The sequence below is a fragment of the Peromyscus californicus genome, unplaced genomic scaffold (genome assembly GCF_007827085.1).
Source record: "Peromyscus californicus insignis strain IS unplaced genomic scaffold, ASM782708v3 Scaffold_6__1_contigs__length_162567912, whole genome shotgun sequence".
NCBI classification, from domain to species: Eukaryota; Metazoa; Chordata; class Mammalia; order Rodentia; family Cricetidae; genus Peromyscus; species Peromyscus californicus.
This window is the reverse complement of record NW_026294584.1, coordinates 103,948,226-103,971,599: the sequence shown is the minus strand read 5'-3', so window position 1 is coordinate 103,971,599 and position 23,374 is coordinate 103,948,226. Positions and strand designations below refer to the sequence as shown.

The 23,374-nt window shown below is 44.5% G+C and overlaps 1 protein-coding gene across 4 annotated transcripts in view; it reads left to right on the top strand.

Annotated features, from left to right (window-relative positions):
• Positions 1 to 23,374, top strand: part of Kbtbd12 (kelch repeat and BTB domain containing 12) — a 73,662-nt gene that overhangs the window by 29,291 nt on the left and 20,997 nt on the right. For all 4 annotated transcript variants that reach the window (XM_052721246.1, XM_052721243.1, XM_052721245.1 and 1 more), the window contains one exon: positions 13,604 to 13,801. In XM_052721246.1, the coding sequence (XP_052577206.1) occupies positions 13,604 to 13,801 (198 nt within the window). The remainder of the gene's footprint in view (positions 1 to 13,603; positions 13,802 to 23,374) is intronic.

Here is a 23,374-nt window from a genome sequence, read left to right as displayed (position 1 = left end):
ACACTGAGCCATCTCTCCATCCCCCTAAAATCTATGTTTACAATATCCTTTTACTTCATCTTTATTGCATTTGCCAATTCTGAGTCATTTTGTTCCTATTACTTTCCCAGAACTATTCAAACAATTACATGGACAAAGTCTATTTCATGGATACATCAGACTCTTAAGTAGATCATCTGGCTTGAGAGCTTGATTCAGGCTCAGAGTCTAGAAAATAAAAGGTTCTACATTTTCCAAATACATGGTTCCAGCCTGTTTGAGTAGCTAAATCCCAGAACATTTTTATCAAGAAAAAATTATTTTAAATTACCATACTTTCATCTGCTTAGTGAAAAATTTCTTCTCTGCAGAGTAATATTTATTGAAAAGCTATTAAATGCTAGTCCCTTTACGATAATGTATTGTTTCTGGTCTCAGTTTTTTTGTTTGTTTTTGGTTTTGTTTTTCAAGACAGGGTTTCTCTGTGTAGTGTTGGTGCCTGTCCTGGATCTCACTCTGTAGACTAGGCTGGCCTCGAACTCACAGAGATCCATCTGCCTTTGCCTCCCAAGTGCTGTGACCACCACTGCCTGGCCCTTATGTGTTTCTTTCTTTTTTAATAGTTTTTTTTTCAATTTTAATTTTTTTTTTTTTTTTTTTTTTTTTTTTTTTTTTTTTTTGGTTTTTTCGAGACAGGGTTTCTCTGTGTAGCTTTGCGCCTTTCCTGGAACTCGCTCTGTAGTCCAGGCTGGCCTCGAACTCACAGAGATCCGCCTGGCTCTGCCTCCCGAGTGCTGGGATTAAAGGCGTGCGCCACCACCGCCCGGCTCAATTTTAATTTTTATGTGCATTGAATCCCCTGGAATTAGAGTTACAGACAATTGTGAGCTGCCATGTGGGTGCTGGGAATTGAACCCGGGTCCTTTGGAAGAGCAGCCAGTGTTCTTAACCACTCTGCGCCATCTCTCCAGCCCCCAGTTCTCAAAATAAGTTCTTAGGGCTGGAGAGATAGCTCAGTGGTTAAAAGTACAGACTGTGTTTACAGAGGACCCAAGTTGAATTCCCAGAACCCCTTCAGGTGGCTCACAACTACCCGTAACTCCAGTCCCAGGGGATCTGATAGCTCTGGCTTCTATTGGCACTGCACTCATGTGTGTATACCCTTACATACATACACATAATTTTTAAGTAAGTTCTTCTCTTTGATTATTTTTATTATACAAATAGTGGAATTAAGTCTAGGATTCAAGTCCAAATTTGTTCAATTTCAAAGTTAAATAATTTTTAAAAATATGTCACTACTAGGATCTAGCTGGGTCATCTCAGTGGATAAAGCACTTGCCTACAAGCTTGAGTTTGATCCCCAGAATTCATGTACAAGCCAGGCAAGCACAATAGCTCCAGTAATCTCAGCGCTCTGGAGAAGAGACAAGGGATAGCCTGGGCCCGCTGAATAACTAGACTAGGAGGAGTTCAGTGTTCAGTCAGGGACCTGCCTCAATAACCAAGTGGAAGGCAGTCAAAGAAGGCACCTAGTATCAACTTCAGGTCTTTACATGCCATCACACACACACACACACACACACACACACACACAGGTGTGAAAACATACATGCATGCACACACTATAAATATATATATATATATATTTGAGAGAGAGAGAGAGAGATCAGCAAAGGTTGTCCTCTGCATATGAGTAATGTCCATGGCTATGGAATCATGAGACTATTCACCCCTGAATAGGCCACAGATAACCAGACCTGGGTGGTTCTTTTCCCTCACACTGCTAGGCAAGTGACTTGGTTTTCTCTCCAGGGCTGGGGATGGAACCTGAGGCCTTACTTCATGCCAGCCAAGTGTCCTGCCACCAAGCCACAATCCAGTCCTCAATCCTTCCCTCTGATACTAGTTACTGTTTTGTCATCTTTTGTGGCTGTCACAGTGCTCATGCAAGCTTCTCTGTGCATTCTATACAACATGCACAAGATCGCACTGCAGACAACCGTGTATCTCTACAAACTATACATGAAATTAGGCCATGAGCATATATATATATATCCCAAATGTTACAAAACAGAGTTTCAGGTATCTGTCATGGCGCTGGTACACAGACACAATTTTACTTTTTCAGGTTGGCCTCTGTGTGCTGGGCACCAGTCTGGAAGTCTGACTTCCTGACCCATGAGTGACACTGTCGCACCACTGGGGATATATTGCCATGGTTGTTAGAGTTCATCGAAGCTGCATAGGACGGTTGACTGCTTTTCTCCCTTGGCAGCTGGCATAGCACCTTGTGAGACCCTGAGAGCTGGTTCTAAGGGAGAGAGTTTCCAGGGCAGTTCCAGTCCCGTTCTTCCCAGCCTAGCACCCTAGGTGTATGGCATCTTCGTGATAAGTTCTGAAAGCAACCAAGGACAACAGTGATAGCCTGTATTGTTCTGGGAGTCTCTTGGACCTCCCAACCAACAATTCAGAGGGAGGTTTCCCATGCTTGGCACTAGGGATTTTGTTAGATAGTCTGTGGCTCTTGGCGGGATCGTTATGTACTGTGTGTTTTTATGTAAATATGAGGTAATATGTTTACCCATGGCTTTTTCAAACATCCCTAGTGTTTATTCCTTCTCCCTTCCCGACCCTCTGTATTCTTCCCTTCCCCTTCCTTAGTTAAAGCCCCCTGCCATTTTTAATTTCTTTCTTCACAGCACCTTGTGCCCTACTATCCCCCTCATGAGAGCTCCTCCACTGCCAATGTTGGTCCCTTTTGCCCTTGCCTGGTTTGTGTCTACTCACACCTAAAGAATCAGAACTGGAATCCAAACTGAAGAGAGAATATGTTGCATATGTCTTTCTGGGTCCAGGCCACCTCACTTACCAAGACTGTTTTTCTAATACTCATTAAGTCATTTGACTCTGACACTTGAGAGTGTATTCTGTCAAGTGCTGAATAATAAGTGTGATGGTGATCAGCCCTGTACTGTGCTATGATTGATGGTTCTGATAGGTGACTTCCTGGGAAGTGTAAAATAACCTAAACCAGTGGTTCTCTGCCTTCCTAATGCTGCAACCTAATGCAGTTCCTGATGTTATGGTGACCCCCCCCACCATAAAATTATTTTCATTGCTACTTTATAACAGTAATTTTTCTACTGTTATTAATCATAGTGTAAATATCTGATATTTCTGATGGTCTTAGGTGACCCCCCCCATGAAAGGGTCATTTGACCCTCAAAGGGGTCGCAACCCACAGGTTGAGAACTGCGGATCTAAATAGTCTGTATGAGCTTTATGAATAAATGTATGCCCACCGAACATACAGGTGCTGAAACTGCCTGGTTTTCACTTTGGCTTTCTTCCAGAGGCTTTCCTCATGCCTGGATTTTAGGAAGTGTTGTGGTGGTGATGGTGCAGCGCCAGAAAGAGCCACTGGGACCCAATCTGGAAAAGACCAAATGAGGGCGCTGCCTTCAACTGTGTATTTTAAAATGCCTTATTTTGAAGTTTAAAAACTTTTTTTTCATTTGCATGGAGAAAGCTCACTTTAATCGGTCATTAAGTGCTTACCCTACAAGAGACATCTAGATAACAGGCTAATATATCCTATTTCTATAGAAATTGTGAGCTCCTTATTTTCAAGTTTTAAATCCCATTTTGTGAAGAACAAAGTAGAAAGTGAATTAAATTCAGGCTCGTACCAGTAAAGTATCTAAAAAATAGGACACTTTAGGCTCCATGTTTATGCTGTATATCCGTAGATCAGTGCCCCAGTCAGTGCTCACTAGAAGAACTTCCTGCAGTAGACCAGAGCTAACACAAAGACCCACACTGGACACTGCAGAGTGAGACTTTGATGTACTCAGTCTTGAATGGGATGTCTTCATCAAGCCCCTCCCTCCCCTCAGGGCCTGGGAGCCAGGCAGCAGAGGAGGAAAGACTGAGAAGAGCAAGAAGGGACAGATGACTCCAAGGAGCAGAGTCTTCCAGACACAAGACAGATACACATTTGAGACTGTGGCAGCACACACAAGACCTGCGCAGGTTTAAGCCAGATGGAGTCCCAGCACTGAGAGAGGAAAGCAGACAGCTCTCTTCAGTGAAATCTCACTGAGTACACCAACCACACTGCAGGGCAAGCCCTGTGCTCACAAAACGATCTCCTTTTGTCCTGGTCTTTTGTTTGTTTGTTCTGATGTTTGCTTTTGTGTTTTGTGGGGTTTTATTTTGAAAGAGAGAGAGAACATAAATTTGGATGGGTAAGGAGGTGGGGAGGCTCTGAGAGGAGCTGGGGGAGGGGAAAACATGATCAAATCTTAGTAAAACTATTCTCAAAACAAAAAGGTAGTTATGAACTCCTACTAAGATGCCCTGGGATTCTCTGGGCACAGAAGCACATGGTGGGCTGAGTAAAGAAGCAGGCACCTTTTAAAATCCCATACTGTTAATTATGCTTTTGAATCATCTGTGCTTACTCCTGAAATGAAGGTGCATATTCATATATATGTTTGGATTTCTATCAAGTATATATTCTGCAGTCAAATGCTCTACCACTGAGCTATACCCCCGAGTATATATTCTGAAAAGTCAAATTGAGAACAGACTCCACTTTAACTTCACAGAATGTAGAAAGTGAGGCGCAGAGGCCACCTGTAGAAGCCTTCAGCCTGCACAAGGCAATCCTGTCCATTGTGCAGCCCCTACTTGTCCAGCTGCATCCTGGAAGCCCCGGGAACAGCCCCAGGCTTCAGGGCCCTCCCCTGGACACATGTTTCCCTACCCTCCTTCCTGGGATGCTCAGGGTCCTCAGGGTCCAGCAGAAATCCATCTCCTCCCAGCAGCTTGTGTGACCCCTTGGTCAGATGAACTGCTGGTTCTCCACAGCACAAGGGTCTCCTGTCCCTGCTACTGCTCTTGTCACTTAGACGGTAAAGACCCTATCTCATTTACCTCTTTGTCCCTTACCCTAAGGGCTGGCTTTATGTGGCAGATACTTGGTAAACATTTGTTTGCCAACATGAATTTCCCCATGTCTATATCCTGTCCTAATCTTCCTTCATGTAAAGTTCTACTTTTTAAAAGTCAGATTAGAGGGCTTTTGGCAATTTTTTTTAAATAGAGGCTTTTTGTTTCCTTGTAGAGAGGGAGATGGTCAATGTCAAGTCTTCCCACACAGCTAATGCCCCAAACCATCAATGTTGTTCCTCAGGAAGCCATTCTGTGCCTCATTGCCTTGCTGAAAATATAATAGCATTGTCTGAAACTGACTCAGCTTGAATGCCATTAAAGAGTAATGAAGGGAATTGTTACATAAAAGGTCCAAGTTATTACTGGAAATGCATTCCAGAGATCACTTTAGTGGTGAATTATTTTATAAGAGCACCAAACTTCAATGTAACAGGACTTTGTCTTTTCTTTTGACATTTTTTTAAAATACAAGTGTATTGTGAATTACCTAGGCTGTGCTTTAAAATGGCGTGTGCCTGGCTCCTGTCCTTGGCAGCTACCTGCCAAAGTCTGAAAGGAGCTGGGATCCTGAAAGTAGGGAGTTGCTGGGCAGTTCTGGAATGAATGGTCATCGGGCTGAACTTTGAGAGCACAGGTATTGTGAGATTGTCTGTGTAGGTGACATATACTCAGAGTGTTTACTAAACTTGTGCTGCATTAACCAGCCCTGGGCTGGTTTAGAAGAGACCCGGATGAGTACAGTGCTTCTTCTCATAGCTGTAGCACAGTGCACTCCATTATCTGGTCAAAGTGTCCTGACAAGTGATGTGAGCACCGGCCTGGCATGATCTTCTCTGATTGCAGGAGATTTAAGTCTTCCTTGCTTAAAATGACATTCCTAAAACTCATGCTGAAGGGGGCTGAAAATGTGCTTTCCTGTTGCCAGAGGGTCAAATAAGTTACCCTTAGTGCCTCTTTGTTCTGAGAGAAGTCCTGCATGTAGAGCTTCAGTGGCCAAGAGGCTCTCAGCTGGGGTGAATGGCTCATTGTTGCTTGTACATAGTAATAAATTGTTTCCAGATAAGCATTAAAATCATGTTAACCCTTTTTCATCAGGTGTCCTTAACAGCACTCAGAAGACCAGACTTGCATGTGGCTCCTAGACTGCAACTTAGCTACAGCAGAGTCTGCCACTAATGCCCTGGAGGTTCTGTATTTCATCATGATGTGATAGTCCATCAGGACCTAACTCCAACACACTGTGTTATGTGTGTGCTCTCCACGAAGACTCTGAGTGTCTTAGGGGCAGAACACAAAAACCAGACGCTGCTTATTGCCTGATGTTTGATACAAGTATGAACTGGGCACAGGAAATTTTAGATTGCTTTAAGTTTAAAATGGTTTTGAGGCCTGGAAAGATGGTATAAGAATACTGGAGTTTAGTTCTTAACACCCAGATCAGTCAGTTCACAAACTGCTTGTAACTCTTGCTCCAGGGGATCTGATGCCCTCCTCTGATCTCTACAGGTACCAGGCACACATGTGATGCACAGACTTACATGTAGGCAAAACATTCATACACATAAAAGTAAAATAAATACATTAAAAATAATACATTCAGAATCCCTAAGGGTAGAATACAGGTGTTAGTATTTTTAATGTGTGTGTGTGTGTGTGTGTGTGTGTGTGTGTGTGTGTGTGTGTGTGTGTGTGTGTGTGGTTTGTATGCATTCGAGCACTCAGGTATGCCACTGCACATATGTGGAAAACAGCTCTTAGTAGTTGGTTCTTGCTTTCCACTTTGAGTTGGGGTCTCCTTGTTTCTTCTGCTGCACTGCACACTCCAGGCTAGATGGCCTGTGAGCTTCCAGACATCCTCCTGTCTCTGCCTCCCACCTCCCTGTAGAAGTCCTAAAATTATAGAAACAAATCCAGCTTCTTACATAGATTCTGAGAATCAAACTCGGGTCCTCCAGTGCACAAATCTAATACTTTTACCTCCTGATCCATCTCTCCCACTCTGCTCTTCTTTCTTCCAATTCTGTCAAGCCCCATTTAAGAGACAAACATCAGGCTTGGCACCTCAGGAAATACAAAGGTGCACACCATGCCTTGAAGGACTTCTGCCTTGTGCCTCCTATGCTCTTGAGCTGGGATATATTTGATTGGTGGATCTTTGTAGAGGTAATAGTGGGGGGTTGGTCTGTATCCTGTTAGGTGGTTCAACCCAAGTCAGGAGAGGCTAATCATCCTGGTAGGCAGGCAAGCCCAAGTAGAAGAACCAAGTCTCATTTGCACGTGGTGTGCTTCTAAAGCTGTCCAGGTACTGAGTGCTGAGTCCTTTGGGGCTTAGAACTTGCCTCGTTCTACAGTTAGTCATCAGGACACAGGTGACCTGGGAAAAGGGTGAGGAAACTGCCATTCATCTGTTCACCTCAATTTCAGTGAAGAAAGAAACTACTGGGAGTTCTGTCCTCAGGGTGCTTGTAGGCTAATCTAATAGAAAGGGAGGAGAGAGGGAGAGAGAGGGAGAGAGAGAGAGAGAGAGAGAGAGAGAGAGAGAGCATTTTCCTAGGAACCTTGATTTCCGTTTAGGGGACAAAGTCTCATCCTGTATGGAGACAGGAATGACTTTTTGGGAGGGTATAGGCAAGCTAGGAGACAGGAATGACTTTTTGGGAGGGTATAGGCAAGCTAGGCCTTAAAGGCACAGGAGTATGTCAAGCTGGGGAAGGAGTGTCAGAGAATGCAACCTGAGAAAAGGTCCGAGAGAAAGGTCTTGACTCTGTGGGGAACTGTTGAGCTGTCTCAACCTAGTGCAGGGTGGGAAAAGAAAGCCAGGGATGTGAGGTGGGCAGGACCTGGATTATCCAGAGCCTTGTGCCCCTTTAGAGGAAGGAGTAGATATGAAAATAGACACAGTCTACAGAACTGGTGACTAAGAAAGATATGGAAGACAGTGGTGCCATTCATCTGGGGCTGTTGCCTCTCACCTGTGGTCTAGACTGGTCGTCTGCTAAACTTGCTCAGAGTTGCTGTTCCAGCCCCATCCTGAGCTGTTCTCTCCTTGGGGACTCAACAACCCTCAGGCCTTTGGAGGCCCTGCAGTACACACTGGCACAGTATGGGAAGAGACAAGGAAAGATGAACTCGGGTCTGAAATGCCCAGGTGTGACTAGAAACACTGCTGCCCAGTGCTGGGTTGAGACGACAGCTAGGGTTGCTCACGGTCTACTGGATGGGACTTTACTGCAGCTCACGTGGCACCAGGGGCTCTGCTCCAGGGCTTTCTGTGCTCTTACTTTCTTTTTCTTATTTTTCTTGGTTGTGTCATTCTAGGACTGTCTATTCACCTTCAACTTGGAAGGCACAAAACAGTTCAAATATGTGGCTTTTTTCTCTCCAAAATCAAGCTCTAATATATGAAACTTGGTCTTTCTGCTGTTTTTTTTTTTTTTTTTGAGATTTTTTGTTTTTGGGGGGATAGTGGGTTGTGGTATTCTGCTTGAGTAGCAAATAAAATGCAAAGCAGATTGTTAACATTCTCAGCTTGGTGAGAAATGTGTGGGAACCACCAACCCAAGTTCTCTGAACCCAAGGCACACTGTTGGTTAGCAATGCCTAGCATTATCCAGAATTTGGTAAGAGGAAGTAAGAACTTTTTACTGAAAATGCCCAAGAGTCCCCGTGTTAGGCTTTAGAAAGTGACAAGTTGATTTTTTTTTTAAGGTTTTAGGCTTGACACCTAGAATTCTAAAATAACTTGGGGGGAGGGTCAGAGAGCTGACAGCTTTCATGAGAATGAAGCAAATTTGTCAAAAACATCCCATTAGTAGGCAGGGGCTAAGATCTACCTGGGAGAAAGAAGCCTGGCAGCTCAGAGATGGGCCACTTTGACTTGAAGAAGCTGAAGATTTCTAGAACGTTCTTCCCCACGGTTCTTACAGCTCAAATGCTTATGGCTGGTAAGTGGCTCTGTGGGGTCAGAGAGAGCATCTGATGCCTGATGGGTTTTGGCTTTTTGAGACAGAGCCTTACTCTGTAGCCCTGGCTGGATTGATACTCACTAAGTAATTTGGGCTGGCCTCATACTTACTATGTAGCCCAGGCTAGGCTCAAACTCATGGCAATCCTCTTGCCTCAGCTTCCCAGGTGTTGGGATTACAGGCATGTAATACCACAGCTTTTGGCTGTCTTGACCTGATTCCCGTTACCCAGGTTGAAAAGAAATGTCTAGGAGCATTTGACCCTATATCAATAAACCAGCAATTGTACACATAAAAATTCACTTGAGAGTCGGCACAAGCTCTCAACAATTTCAGAGAACACTGGTGTACTAAAACCCCACAGAACATGACAGAAAATAATGGTCATCTGAGCACCAGCCACATGTGTGCCATGTTGCTTCGATGCAGTATACAAGAGGAAATATGTAAAAGAAAATTCCCTTGGTGATACCCACGAGTGCTCTGAGTTCCTCCTGCTTCCTCCTGTCTGTGGTTATTATCTAAGCAGTTTGATCCTTGCCGCATTTTATGCAATTGGCATTATTATCTTTAGTTTACAGGTGAGAGTGATGGAGGCTTAGAACAATTAAGTTAATCAACTGCATTTGGCTCTCAAGTAGAGCTACAAGAATGTGAACCAGGATCTGTTTCTAAAGGTCCACATGCTTTCACCATGGCACGTGGGTGCCCCACCGCCGCCGCCACCACACACAGTCAGTGCCCCACCCCCAAGCCTAATTTAGCAATGCAAGCAACTTTGGGAGTTTGTCATAAGTGTTAATGAAATCCTTCTCCTGCTTTGGATCGAGCCCAGAACAGGGTAGAATAAGCCTGCCACCTTGAGGCTGCCCCGTAGCGGAAGGGTATGGACTGTATTCATGGGCAAATGGATGGCAAGTCCAAGACAGTCTTCAGCCAGCTGTCTGCCAGGCTCTCTGTGGGAGGACAAGCTGACTCCCACACACCACCAGAAATGAAAGAACCCATCATAGCCCAACATCAGAAGAAGGAATCTTTATCTTTGTAGGAATAAAATGAAAAAAGAGTGGCAAGTTGTAATTTTCTTCCCCCTCCCACACCCGAATAATCTAGGTATATATTTTGCATGTGGGGTGCATTTGGGCATGATCTATGAAGGTAATTTCTGTTCACTTGCTCAGTTTTGAGTGAGGGAATGTCATGCTCGGAAATTCTGGCAGCACAGAGATTAAAGCCACTGAGCTGACTTATTGACATTCTGCAGCTGCAGATCACACCCTAGGCTTCCTCTCATCAAAAGACTGTGCTTGTAGAGCCGGTGCTGACTTATTAATAAAGATCAGGCCTTTATTTGATTATTTATCTAATCAAGATTCACCTTCAGTCTAAGCTCATTAAGCCTGCTGCTAATGGAGTGTGCTTGAGGTGAAATTACACCCAGTGACACAGAGAATGAGTGCAGGCTTCAGAGCCAGGACAGAAACAGAGCACACAGTAAGCTCGGGTCACCCGGGGGTGGGGCAGAGCATGTGAAACGTCTGCTCACCAAAGAGAATGGGCACATTTCACAAGGTTAGTTTTGAATGTAGTGATTACATGCACTTGGTAGCAGAGCAAAGGTGACAAGCACTCTCATTATCTTAGACAATCAAGAATGACACTCACACCGCTTGCATCACATTGGAGAGCTTCCCTCAGGGGCCTTACTGTGGAGTTAGAATCAAGAGGCTGTTGCTCTGGGTGCCACAGCCTGACTCCTGCTGACTTCCATCTAGACTGCTTGCTTCACTTACTGGGCTAACGTGGTTGCAACACAAGTTTTGCCAGCACCAGAGCTTGTCTCCTGCCTCTCACAGATAAACCCTCTTCTGCGTGACTTCTTGTCCAATAGTTGGAAGTTGCGTTTCCTCTACACTAAGAAGTGTCCACTACCACAGTGCCACACTGAAAGTGAGCCTGCCCCTGAACACAGAGCTGTGCTGAGGTCAGTGTGTCCCCTCCTTCAAAACACAGAGCTCAGACTCGGCTTCATAGTGGGCTAAATTATGTGTCTTAGCAGATAAGAGAGAAGGCAGCTAAGTGCTTCCTGAGTTCATATCCTCAGTCTCTGGGTTCACGCTAAGAGAACTGGCCAGGTGACATCAGCAAAGCGGGGGGGGGGGGGGGGGGGGGGGGGACCCCTCCAGTCTTTTATTACCTTCAGAACTTGACTTAAGACCCATTTATGGAGAAGCACACAGCTCCCATCCCTGAATTCATCTAGTACTGTATGGCAGGCCCAGTCAGGAGGATGTGACCTTTGCCCTCCATGAGCTTACAGTACCCAGACAGAGAGGAAATACAGTGTGGAAAGAATGGCAGAGAGAACATGGGGAAGGAACATGTCTTACTCATTCATTCACCCCAGACACGTGATGTGTCAGGACCCGTGGTTGGTGCTGAAGGTGGGGTCAGAGAACAAGACAAAGAGAAGCAGATGGTGATGAAGATGCTGCCTGACTAATTCAGTGAAGGGGGGTCTAATCAGCGGTGAGGAAGGGAGGAGACTGTGAGCAACTTCTCAGCAAGTGGAGTCTATCATAAAGGCCATAAGCATTTCTTAGTTTTGAGTTGACCATCCTCCCCAAGAGCTGGTGTAGCCAAGGCCAACACTTTACAGTCCTTTCATGGTTTACAAATATCAGCAGTGGGTCTAAATGGAATGGGGTAGTGATGAGAACAATTGCAACTACGAGACTCCCTTCTTCCAGGGACTCTGCCTCAGTCTCAGGAGCGGCCCTGTAGGTCAGGAACCATGACCCTCACATTTAAAATCTGTTGTCTTGGGACTTAGGAGGTGTCTTAGTTAATTTTCTGTTGCCAAGATAAAATACCATGACCGAGGCACTTTACAGAAGGAGGGGTTTATTTTGGCTTACCATTTCAGAGAGATGAGTCCATTACCATGGAGGGAAAGCAGGCTGTCATGGCAACTGGAGCAGTAAGCTAAGAGCTCACATCTTGAACTACAAACAGGAAGCTGAGAGCAAAGTTGAAGAATGGTACAGGTCTTTGAACTCTCAAAGCGCACCCCCAGGGACATGCCCCATCCCCAATGACATTCTTCCTCAGCAAGGCCACTCCTCCTAAACCTCCCTCAACAGTACCACCAGCCAGGGACCAAGCATTCAAAAACTCAAGACTCTGAGGGGTAACTCATTCAAACCACCACAGGAGGAGAGAATAAAAACAAGTCACATGCAGACTGATGTTTTTGGTCACGTGGGTTGGAAAATCTTACACAATTGGACTTAAAGTCCTAATTCTGTACATTTTCTGTCTGCTCCCTATTTCCATACCTGGCTATTCTGAAGCAGCCTTTGAGATGCCTGCCTTACTTTCTATCTATTTACATGTATGCCGCTTCCACTCTGTTAACTTCCTGTTGTTTGGAACGGTATCTCACTGTGTAGCCCTGGCTGGCCTGGAACTTGCTATGTCAACCACACTGGCTTTGAACTCACAGAGATCTGCCTGCCTCTGCCTCCCCAGTGCTAGGATTAAAAGCCTGCACCACTGTGCTGTGCCTTCACTCTACTAATTTCTAAAGAGTTGGGCGGGGGGCAGGGGTGGAGAATTCAGGGATGCAGGACTTGTCCATCTTTTTGAACTCCTTGTCACTTACATTATCTTGGCAACAGTGAGCATTTAGTGAGCATCTGCTGAAAAAACCATGCTGTCCAGTAAGGGAGAGACCTGGACATTTCACCTCCCACTTCTTCTGGTCTTCCTTTAATCTCAAACCTGAAATTTACCAGAGCCCTTCTTTTCAAATGGGAAAGTATCCATGCAAATGCAGACAAGAGGCCAGTTTGCAGTGATGAGGCATGGAAAAGACAGTCCTGGATGACTACGTCAGTGAAATCATTGCTCTCAATGAGGCGGGTGTCTGAGCCATTCAACCAATATTCTTACTGGAAAGGGAATGCTCATTATATGAACCAACATTGCAGGGTCTACTCGGAATGAATTTTATGCTAAGTAACGGGAAATACTGCACTATAGTGGCATTAAACTTGTCTGTGAAACACACAGAAGATATTGCTGTCAGAAGACATTGCTGTCACATAGAAATTACCTTTGAAATAGGTGACAAAGAAAAGTTAAGGCCAGCGAGCCTGTGCTGCCAATCACGCTAGGAGGGGAGGATGTCCACTGTGAGGCTTCTGCTCCCAAACTGTTGTTAACTGTTTTATATTATTTACTGTGGCTGCCCCTTAAGAAACTGCTGTCCTAATCAGAGACTGCAACTCCACCATTACCAGCAACGACCTGAGGGAATTCTGTTCCCTCAGGCACCAACTCTTTCAGGGAAACTTTATCTATATCTCTATCCCTCTAAAGAACTTACAATTCAAAAGTTGAGATGAAATTCTGCCTGCTCAGAGAGGCTGAATAGCAAGTAGCTAACCTTCTCCCTTTGCTTCTTCCAAAAAACCCAACCATCCTTCTTAAGGATCCCCGCTACAAGTGGTTCCTCCCTACCACTTCCTGTCAGCTACTTGCTGACTCAGCCTCCTGCTCGCAGGTTAATTTTATTTAATCAAACAAATGTAATGCATCTTTGCATTGTTAACAAAAGCAGTAGGAAAAAATGCAACACACTTTAAAATAATATTCCACAACACCAAACACCCCATTTCTGTGCTTCATTCTCTTAGGTGGAATTGGCTGTGTGGGCCGCGACAAGGGACAAGTTCGGAAATGCCTTGATGTGGTGGAGATCTACAACCCTGATGGGGACTTCTGGCGGGAAGGCCCACCTATGCCAAGTCCCCTCCTCTCACTGCGAACCAATTCCACTAACGCAGGTGCCGTGGATGGCAAGCTCTATGTCTGCGGGGGATTTCATGGAGCAGGTACCGCTCTAGCTATGAATACAGCACGGACCTCTTGGCATTGACTTTTACCTCCATTGTATGACTTGATGGCCGGTGCTTGCTTTTCAGAGTAGTGAGGCACTGGCAAGAGTCTGGCCTTCAAGCCCAGTAGCCTGCAGCAGCTCCCTAGGTTCTCTGGGGTTTCATCTTTACAAAATGGTGAGGATTCTGTGGGTTCAAGTCTAATACATCTAGCACATGGCAGCCACTCAGCCCATGGTAGTTGAGTATGAAGGGGAAAGAAATAGAAGAGGAAGGCAAATTCCTGTTAGTAGGAATAAAAGGAAGATTTCCAAACAGGAGGGACATGGAAGCAGAGGAATGACCTGAAGTGTTGGGTGCTAGGTTTTTAGCTACCAACCCAGAAAACCCCACTACTGCCCACTACCACCAACTGGAGTAAATTGCTTGAATGCATTTCTAAATGAGGCCTAGTGTATATTCTTATTACTGAACATACACATCCAATACCATCATTGCATTCTGCAGCATGAAGCAGGGAGGCTTTTAAGCATGCATAAATCTAGAGGCCAAAGTCTCTAAAGTCTCATTGACCGCATCAGTAAATAAGGCAGAATGCCTTCAGAGTACACTGACTAGCTGATTCTGACCTCATCAACTGGAGTGTTGAGCCAATACATACCCATGAGATACATGCCCCAGAGCACTTAAAAGTTTGAAAGAAGCCAGATTAAAATAGACTTGCCTTCATTTTGTAAGCATACAGTTTTAAGTAACTAACTTAGAGAATGAAGCTTTCATTGTGAGTTAGAAGAGACTTGCTGGGAAGTGGTGGAACACACCTTTAATCCCAACACTAGGGAGGCAGAGGCAGGCAGGCAGATCTCTGTGAGTTCCAGGCCAGCCTGGTCTACAGAGTGAGTTCCAGGACAGCCAGGGCTACACAGAGACACCCTGTCTCAGGAAAACAATGCTGAGTAGCAATTATTGTATTTATGAGGTGTTTAAAGGTATTTGATAAACAAGACACAGAAATCTAGGTTATAAGCCCTATGAAGGCTTGAACCATGACTAGCTACTTGTGTTTAGCTGTAAACATTTGAATTCGTTTTCCCTAACTTAGATGAGAGTAATGTTGCTATCATCTGGTCGGTGGTGGTGCATTGCTTTTAATCCCAGGACTTAGGAAGCAGAGGCAGGCAGATCTCTGAGTTCAAGATCAGCCCGGTCTACAGAGTGAGTTCCAGGAGGGGCGGGGGGGACTTAGTGGGTTAGAGAGTTGGCTCTGTTGGTAAAGCACCTGCCTTCCAAGCATGAGGACCTGAATTCGGTCTCCCAGAACCCATGTAAAAAGCTGGAGATGCTGCGGACATAATGGAGCATTCTTGTGCTTGTGAAATGGAAAGCAGAGACAGGCAGATTGCTGGAGCTCCCTGGCCCGTTAGTCTGGCTGCTTGGCAAAGTTCGAGGCCAGTAAGGGACCCTCTCTCAAAAGGTGGAAGGTACCTGAGGAATCACACACACACACACACACACACACACACACACAATTTTCAACAACAACCAAAAAAGAAACTTAGAAGATATATAAGTTAAATGCAGTAAGTTTTTGTTCTTTATTTAAACCTTTCATAAAAAGGTATTTTTCATATATTGTGAGAAATTTAAAAATAGGCCAAAGTATTAGATGATATTAATAAGTTATTTTAGAGACAATAATGGTATTGTATTTTATATAAATCCAAATAAAAAGAATATTCTGAATACTTAGAGATTATATTTGAGTATCTGAGGTGAAAATGATGCACTGTCTGAAGTCGGCACTACTACAGCAAATTTTTAAAAATATTTTTTATTTAAGTATGTGTGTGTATGCCACCTGGTGACCTTGGAAGCCAGAAAAGGGTGTCAGATCCCTGGGAGCTGGTTACAGGCAGTTGTGAGCCACCCAACCTGGATGCTGGGAACCGAACTCAGGTCCTTTGAAAGAGGAGCAAGTGCTCTAAACCACGGAGCCATCTCTGTAGCTCTGCAGCAGATTTTTTAGTAGACGGAGGAACCAGAATCCATTCTGCAGCACTGGTGAATGTGATCATTATTAGAACTGGGTAGATTTGTGCTGGCCTGGACTGCCTTCACCCCTTCACTGCTGTGTGCTGGAAAGTCCCCAGGACTTTCCTTTTTCTCCATTTGTCCTTTAGAGAACTTTCCAAAAAGGTCTTTACATTTTTTATTACATTTATTTAGTGTGTGTATGGGTGGGGTGACTTGAGTGTGGAGGTCCAAGAGCAACTTTTGGCAGCTGGTTGTCCATGTGGGTCCTGGGGATTGAACTCAGATTGTCAGGCATGGCAGGAAGAGACTGGCCCTGCTGAACCATCTCACCAATCCCAAAGAGGTCTTTTTTTTAAGTTAGTTTCTCTTATTTCTTGAACATCAGCCTTGCCTGAGGTTGTAATCTCTCACAGTAGCAGGAAAACTGATAGTATAGGAAATCTAAGTGCAACTCCTTGAAAGATTGCCTGATGAGGGTTCAGGCACTGGGCTCTCCTCTGATTTGGTCTGTGAGCTTTGTTGGTCCCCTGACTGTTGACTTTCTCTTGACCAGAAAAGAAGGGCAGAGATATAAGAAGAGCTGGCCTCAGGTCCTCTGAGAATGGGTGGTCACCAGTATCTAAGGCACTAGAAGGCGGAAAGCTTTGCCTTATGCTGGATCCTATCTTCCCTTGTGTAGAGTTGAGAACCTGATGCCCTCCAGCTTTTCAGAGGTCTGATAAACTCACCTCATGCTGAACTCTCCTTGGTTCTATAGCAGACTGATGATGCTTCAGCTGGAGGGAAAGAATGGACCTCATGAGCTCCCACAGCCCATTTTAATTCATTAGTTCTAAGATGATAGGTTGCCTGGGGTTTGCTGAATGGATTGTCATTGAGATTTTATGCAAAATATAACAATCAGATGACAGCATGCTCTTGTGATCTGGGGTTGTCACCAGACCTAAAGAGACTGTATTTTCTCTATTTGTGTGACAATATACAGATAGGACCTACTGTTCCATTACCTACCTAGGAAACCATAATCAAGGAATCCCCTCCCCACCTTCCCCTGTGTAGACAGCATCTCTCTCTGTGACCCACAGTGACCTGAATTCATGGTGTTACCCAGGCTAGACCCCAACTTGTGACAACCGTCACGCCTCAGCCTATCAAGTGCTACAATGGCAGGCATGAGCCACTAGGCCTAGCTTTCAATCTCTTTTAATATTGTGAATTCAGTAGAAGTTCATTGAAATGCCCTCTTGAGATCTTCAGCATTTGAAAGATAGATACATTAGCACACAATGAACAGGGATTTGTTCTTGGTTAAAAAATAGCAAGTTGAGCACCTTTATTTCCCCCCACAAATCCCCCTGAAATAGCAGCATGGTCTAAGAAAAGGGGAAGGACAAAGCAACACAGCGTTGGAAACTGGGAAGCAGAGGAGCACATGGTAAAGACCTGAGACAGTTTAGTACTAAGCTGGAATGAGAGAAGAAAGGAAAACAGTGGGTACCGCAGAGCCCCACACACCCTTGGGAGCTGGCAACAGCAGCTGACTCTGGGTGGAGAAGTAAGGGTGATACTGAAGCATGAAGAGTACTGAAAGACAGGAAGCCACCCGGTCACCTGTCCCGATCTCATAGAGAGACAGAGCCTTCATCCCAGAAGGGACAGAAGTGAGGACAGGAGCTAAGGTCGGGGTCCAATACTAAAGATGGGGATTAAGAGAAAGACAGAGTTGAGATCCCCAGCTTTCTTCCTTCCCTGACATCTAGAATGCTGACAGTTTTACCCTACAGAAACCATGATTGTGCAAAGCCAAGTCCTCCTGTGATGAGACTCACAGAAAAACTTCCCATGATATCCCATCAACCCCCACACACACACATGCATGTGTATATGTATGTATGTATATGTATATATGTATATGTGTGTGTATGTATATATATATGTATATATGGGTGTCTGTGTGCAAATATATATATTTTGACAAGGTCTCACTGTGTAGTCCACCCTGGCCTTGAACTTGTGATCCTTTTGCATCAGCATCCCAAGTGCTGGAACTTGGCTACCTCATGTTGAAAGATGAGCCAACAGCTAGACATTTGAGGAAAACATACAAAGCAGAGTAGCCCAGAAGACGATGCCAGGAGAAGCTGCAGTCTGAGAGATGAGGTAAATGCTGTGTTGAAGGAACAGGGAACGGATAGTGAAGAAATTTCCTGGAAATAAAGATATATAGTGGAAATTGAATCTACACTGGAAATGTTAGCAAAGATAGTTGATGAAAATTCCCAGAAAGCAGAGTAAAGAAATCATTGTAAAATCAGAGGGAGAGAAATGAAGTCCAGGAGGCCCAGCCTTGGAGTAACAGAACCTCTGGCATAGAGAACAGAAAGTGGACAGGAATGTGTCATCCATAAAGTAGATGAATAAAAATCCTAGAACTGAAGTCACTAGACCAACAGAAGCTACCAAATGCCCTGGGAAGCAGGTAAAAACAGACCAAGCCAAAGCACATCACCATGACATTAGAGAGAAACTTTTGATCTCAAAATGTTCTAAAGAGAGGAAGAGTTTTTACCCAAAGTACAAGAATCAGACTTCTCAACTGTGATGTCAGAAGCTAAAAGAAAATGAAACATATGCGTTCAGAATTTCTGTGGAAAACTACTTTCCACCTGCATAGTCTGAACCTGCTGGGCTATTAGTCAAGGTTGAGGGCATTCTCCCAACATTCAGTGTTTCAGAGTGCCTTCTCCTCTGTGTCCTTTTTAAAATCAAGATGTTTCACCAAAACTTTATATGTAAACCAAGAAAGAGTAGGTCCCAGAAAAAGGATTAAACAGAGTAGAAAGAAGAAACTCCTGAGAGCATGAGGGGAGACCCCAGAAAAATAACTGTTGTACAGCAGACCTGGGGAGCAGCGGTGCGAAACAGAGCTATCCCTGCACTGTGGGGAAGAGGGCATCAGATCCAACATGGGTGCTGGGAAATGAACTCTGGTCCCTCTGCAAGAGCAACAAGTATTCTTAACTGCTGAGCCATCTCCCCAGCCCCTAAATCACAAACTTTTTAAGGTTTAGACACTGAGAGTGTTGCAGTGAGAACTAACAAAAGTAAAGCAGCATCAGAGAAACACCTTGTCTTATTCCTTTAATATCCAGTGTGGCTCAGCCAAGATGACAGAAGAACTAAACGTTGAGCTAACCAATATATTGTGTCTTTATTGTCCTATAAAAATAGGAAGGTAGGGCTGGGCGGTGGTGGTAGCGTATGCCTTTAATCCCAGCACTCGGAAGGCAAAGCCAGGCAGATCTCTGTGAGTTCCTCTGTGAGCGAGATCCAGGACAGGCAGCAAAACTACACAGAGAAACCCTGTCTTAAAAAAAAAAAAAAAAAAGAACAAAAAACAGAACTGTAGCTGGAGATTTCTCCAGTCCTGCCCAGCCCCATGGATCCCACAACTGCTTAAAAAATAATCACTCAGAAGCTCATATTAATTAAACTGTTCAGCCATTAGCTCAGGCCTACCACTGACTAGCTCTTACATTTAAACTCAGCCCATTTCTGTTAATCTATATGTCGCCACGTGTTCCGTGGCTTTACCTGCTGCCTTTACATGCTGCTCCCTGGACGGCAGGCTGGCATCTCCTCCCTCAGCCTTCCACTTCCCAGACTTCTCCTCTTTGTCCCACCTATACTTCCTGCCTGGCTACTGGCCAATCAGCGTTGTATTTATCAATCAATCATAGCAACATATATTTACATCATACAGGACATCCCACAGCACAAAACAAAACTAACAAAAAAAAAATGGAAAGGTAGGAAGTAGGCAGGCAGGCTAAGGGTGAGAGATGAAACTAAGTCTACACGGGAGTCTAAGCATTCTCAGTGCCATTGTCTTTATCTGTTTCTGTGGCTATCTCAAAATCCTGGAAGTTGGGTGCCGATAAGAAAAAGCTTATTTAGCTTACGGTTTTGGAGAAGAGAAGCTCATACTCAAGTGACCCCAACTGTTTGGCCTCTGGTAGAGAGCTCCTTAGCTGAGTCACTGCATGGTGGATGGTGTCATGGTGGCAGTGTGTGCAGAAGGGAGAGGTCACATGGCAAATAGGAGGCCAGAGCAACTCAGCAGCTATGCTCACTCTTGTCTTTGCTTTGTGAGACAAGATCTCACTACATAGCCTGAATTGGCCTGGAAGTCACTATGTGGGCCAGGCTGGCCTTGAACTTACAATGAGCCTCTCTGCCTCTGCCTCCTGAGTGCTGCAGTTATGGGCATGAGCAACTAGGCTGCACTCAACCTATCTGGGGCCCTAGTCAGAGGCCCCATGAGAGCTGCACCAGCCCCCTCTGAGGAGAGCAATCCCAGGATCTGCTCACCTTCTACAAAGCCCCACCTCTTCAGAGCCCCGCCGCCTCCCAGCCCCACCACTCTGGAGAGTTTCCTGCACATGAATCTTCAGAGAATAAACTCAAAGAGTTTCTTAAGCACGCCCGCCTTCATCTGAGAAATCAAGAATGAAGTGTTATAAAATGTTATTTATAGGGCTGGAGTCGGTGCTGGGAGAAGCTGCTGAGTGGGATAGAAGAGCAGTGGGTAGGGACAGCTTCTTCAAGGAATTACAGGGGCAAAGTCTTCTGACCCTCCTTATCATGTGACTGTGAAACTGGGAGAGCTGGAACAAGCTTACAATATGCAAATCAAGTGTGCATAAAGAGGAATGGCAGGGGAGCTCTAAGGAGTCTGCTGGAGACCCGTCCCTGTGGGGCTTGTAGCATTCTCCTGTCTTCTGGGCAGAGACACAGGCTGCCATTGTTCTGGACCGGTTTTTAAGCATTTTTTTTTGTATAGCAGATGATCTTAGAAGACACATTATCTCCCTCCATAACGAAGGGCAGACATGCTCACTGGCCCTTGGGAAAGTCTCACGGTTCCTAAGCCCAGGATTTCTTTCTAGCACTCACAGGTGTTAGCTGGCACTCTGCAGGTCACTCTGAGATTGTGAGCTCAGATAGCTGGCATTTAAAATGTTGACATGCAGCAGCAGCAGCAGCAAAGGACACTGTCCTTCATCTGTGACTCAGGAGTCTCTTGTCTTCATGGGCACCCAGGAGTCTGCAGCAAACTAGCTTAGAAAAGCGCAGAGCTGTCACAGTCCTCGATGGAGTACCAACTCTCTCCCAGGAGGCTTTCTTCTCCACCTCCAACATGGGCTGAGAAAGCCAGCATTGTTTCAAGGCCAGAGCTTATAACGCCGGTCTCTCACACATTCCTACAGGACATAAATGAAGGATAATTCTCAACTTACTCTGTGAAGTCAGTGTTACCCAACTAAGAAAAAAAAAAAAAAGCAAAGCTCAGAAGCTGGAGATAACTCAGTCAGTAAAGTGCTTGCCATGTGGGCCTGGGGGCCTGGGTTTGATCCCTCAGAACCTGTGTTAGAGGCCAGAAATACTCCTGTAATCCCGGCACTAGGAAGAATCCTGGGACTCACTGCCCAGCCAGTCTAGCGGAATCAGTGAGTTCAGAGAGCAATGCTGTCTCAAAACATAAGGGTTGGGCTGGAGATGGCTCCAGGGCTAAAAGCATGTACTGCTCTTGTAAAAAACTGGAGTGTGGTTCCCAGTAACCACATCAAGCTGCTCACTGCTCCCTATCACTCCAACTCCAGAAGATCGGGTGTCCTCTCCTGGCTTCCACAGGCACCTGCATACACATATACAGACAGACACAGACAGACAGACAGATAATTAAAAATAAAAATAAGGAGCTATAGAAAGGCTCAGCAGTTGAGAGCACCGGCCGCTCCGTCAGAGGACTGGGGCTTGGTTTCCAGCACCCACATGGCAGTTCATAACCATCTGCAACTCCTCTTCCAGGGGATCTGACACCCTTTTCTGGTCTCCTTGGACACCAGGCACACATGTGATGCACAGAAATACATGCAGGAAAAACACCCATACAACTAAATATTTTTTAAATAAAAAATAAAAATAAATCTTAAAAAAAAATAAGGTGCAGAGCCATTGAGGAAGACTCTTGACGTCCACTCAGGCTTCCATATATGCACTCATGTGTACACATACCTATACCCATGGCACAGAGGCACATATAGACACACCAAAAGTAATCAAAGACTGCAAGTGCAAAACTCCTCAACAAAATACTCGCAAACTGAACCCAGCAACATACAAAAGGAGTTATATATCATGACCAAGCAGGATTTTCCTAGACACTCAAGGTTGGCTAAGTCTCTGAAAATTGATCGATATAACACACCTATTAGTAGAATAAAATAAAAAACGGGATGATCATCTTAACAGATGACAAATAAAAGACAACAAAATGCAGCTCCCACTCATAACGTAAACACTCAGCACACTGAACCACTAACGTACATCTATGGAAGATCTACAGCTAACATCATATTTAATGGGCAAAGACCAAAAGCTTCGCCCTTAGAACTAGCATTGTGCTGGAGACTCTGCTCAGGACAAGTGGAAAAGGAAAACATGAGCAGCCAGATTACAAAGTAGTAATTAATTGCATATGACATGATCTTGTGTTTAGAAAATTCTGGGAATTTGTTTAAATCACTGGTACTAAGAAGCAAGTTCAGAAAGGTTGCAAGGTGCAAAATTAATGTGCAGGAAATCATATTTGTATGCTCTTGCAAAAAGCAATCCAAATGTTAAAATTAAGAAAGCATTACATTTATAGTGCCATCAAAATAAATGAAATACTTAGGAATAAATTTAACAAAAAACACAGAACTTGTACATTAAAAAGCACAAAATAATTAATAATAGTAATAATAATAGCCCAGAGCTGGAGAAGTGGCTCGGCTATTAACAGCACTGGTTGCTCTTGCAGAGGACACAGATTTGGTTCTCATCATCTATGTGGCAGCTAACAACTGTCTAGAACTCCAGTACCATTGGATCCAGTGTCCTTTTCCAGTCTCTGCGGGCACTGCACACACATGGTGCACAGGCATACATACAGGAAAAACACTCATACACAAAAATTAATAAAATATCCAAAAAATTAAATAATAAGCCAAATAAGTAGGTTAATAAGATGATTTACATTTTAATGGAGTTGGCCAAAACAAAATGAAGAACTCCACGGTTTTTTTGGTCACACACATACCCACCCACCCCCGTGGGCTTTTTGTTTTGTTTCGGCTTTTTTTTTTTTCCTTATTGGTTTTTTTGTTTTGTTTTGTTTATTTGATTTTCATTTTGGTGTTTTTGTGAGTTGTTTGTTTGTTTGTTTTTAAGAAAGAGAACATAAGGTTTGGTGGGCAGGGAAGTGGATAGAAGATCTGAAATGAGTTGGGGGAAGGAAAAAACATGCTCAAAATATATTACATGAAAAAATTAAGAAAAAATGTGTATGGAAATGCAAGAGACCATATAACAAGAACCAAAATATTCACTTGAGAGCTATGAGAGTCCAGACTGCGGAGATCTGGCCGCTCAGTGGGAAAGCCCTGAGCATTCAGAAGTGACCCTTCTGTCACAGTCACTTGGTTTGCGACA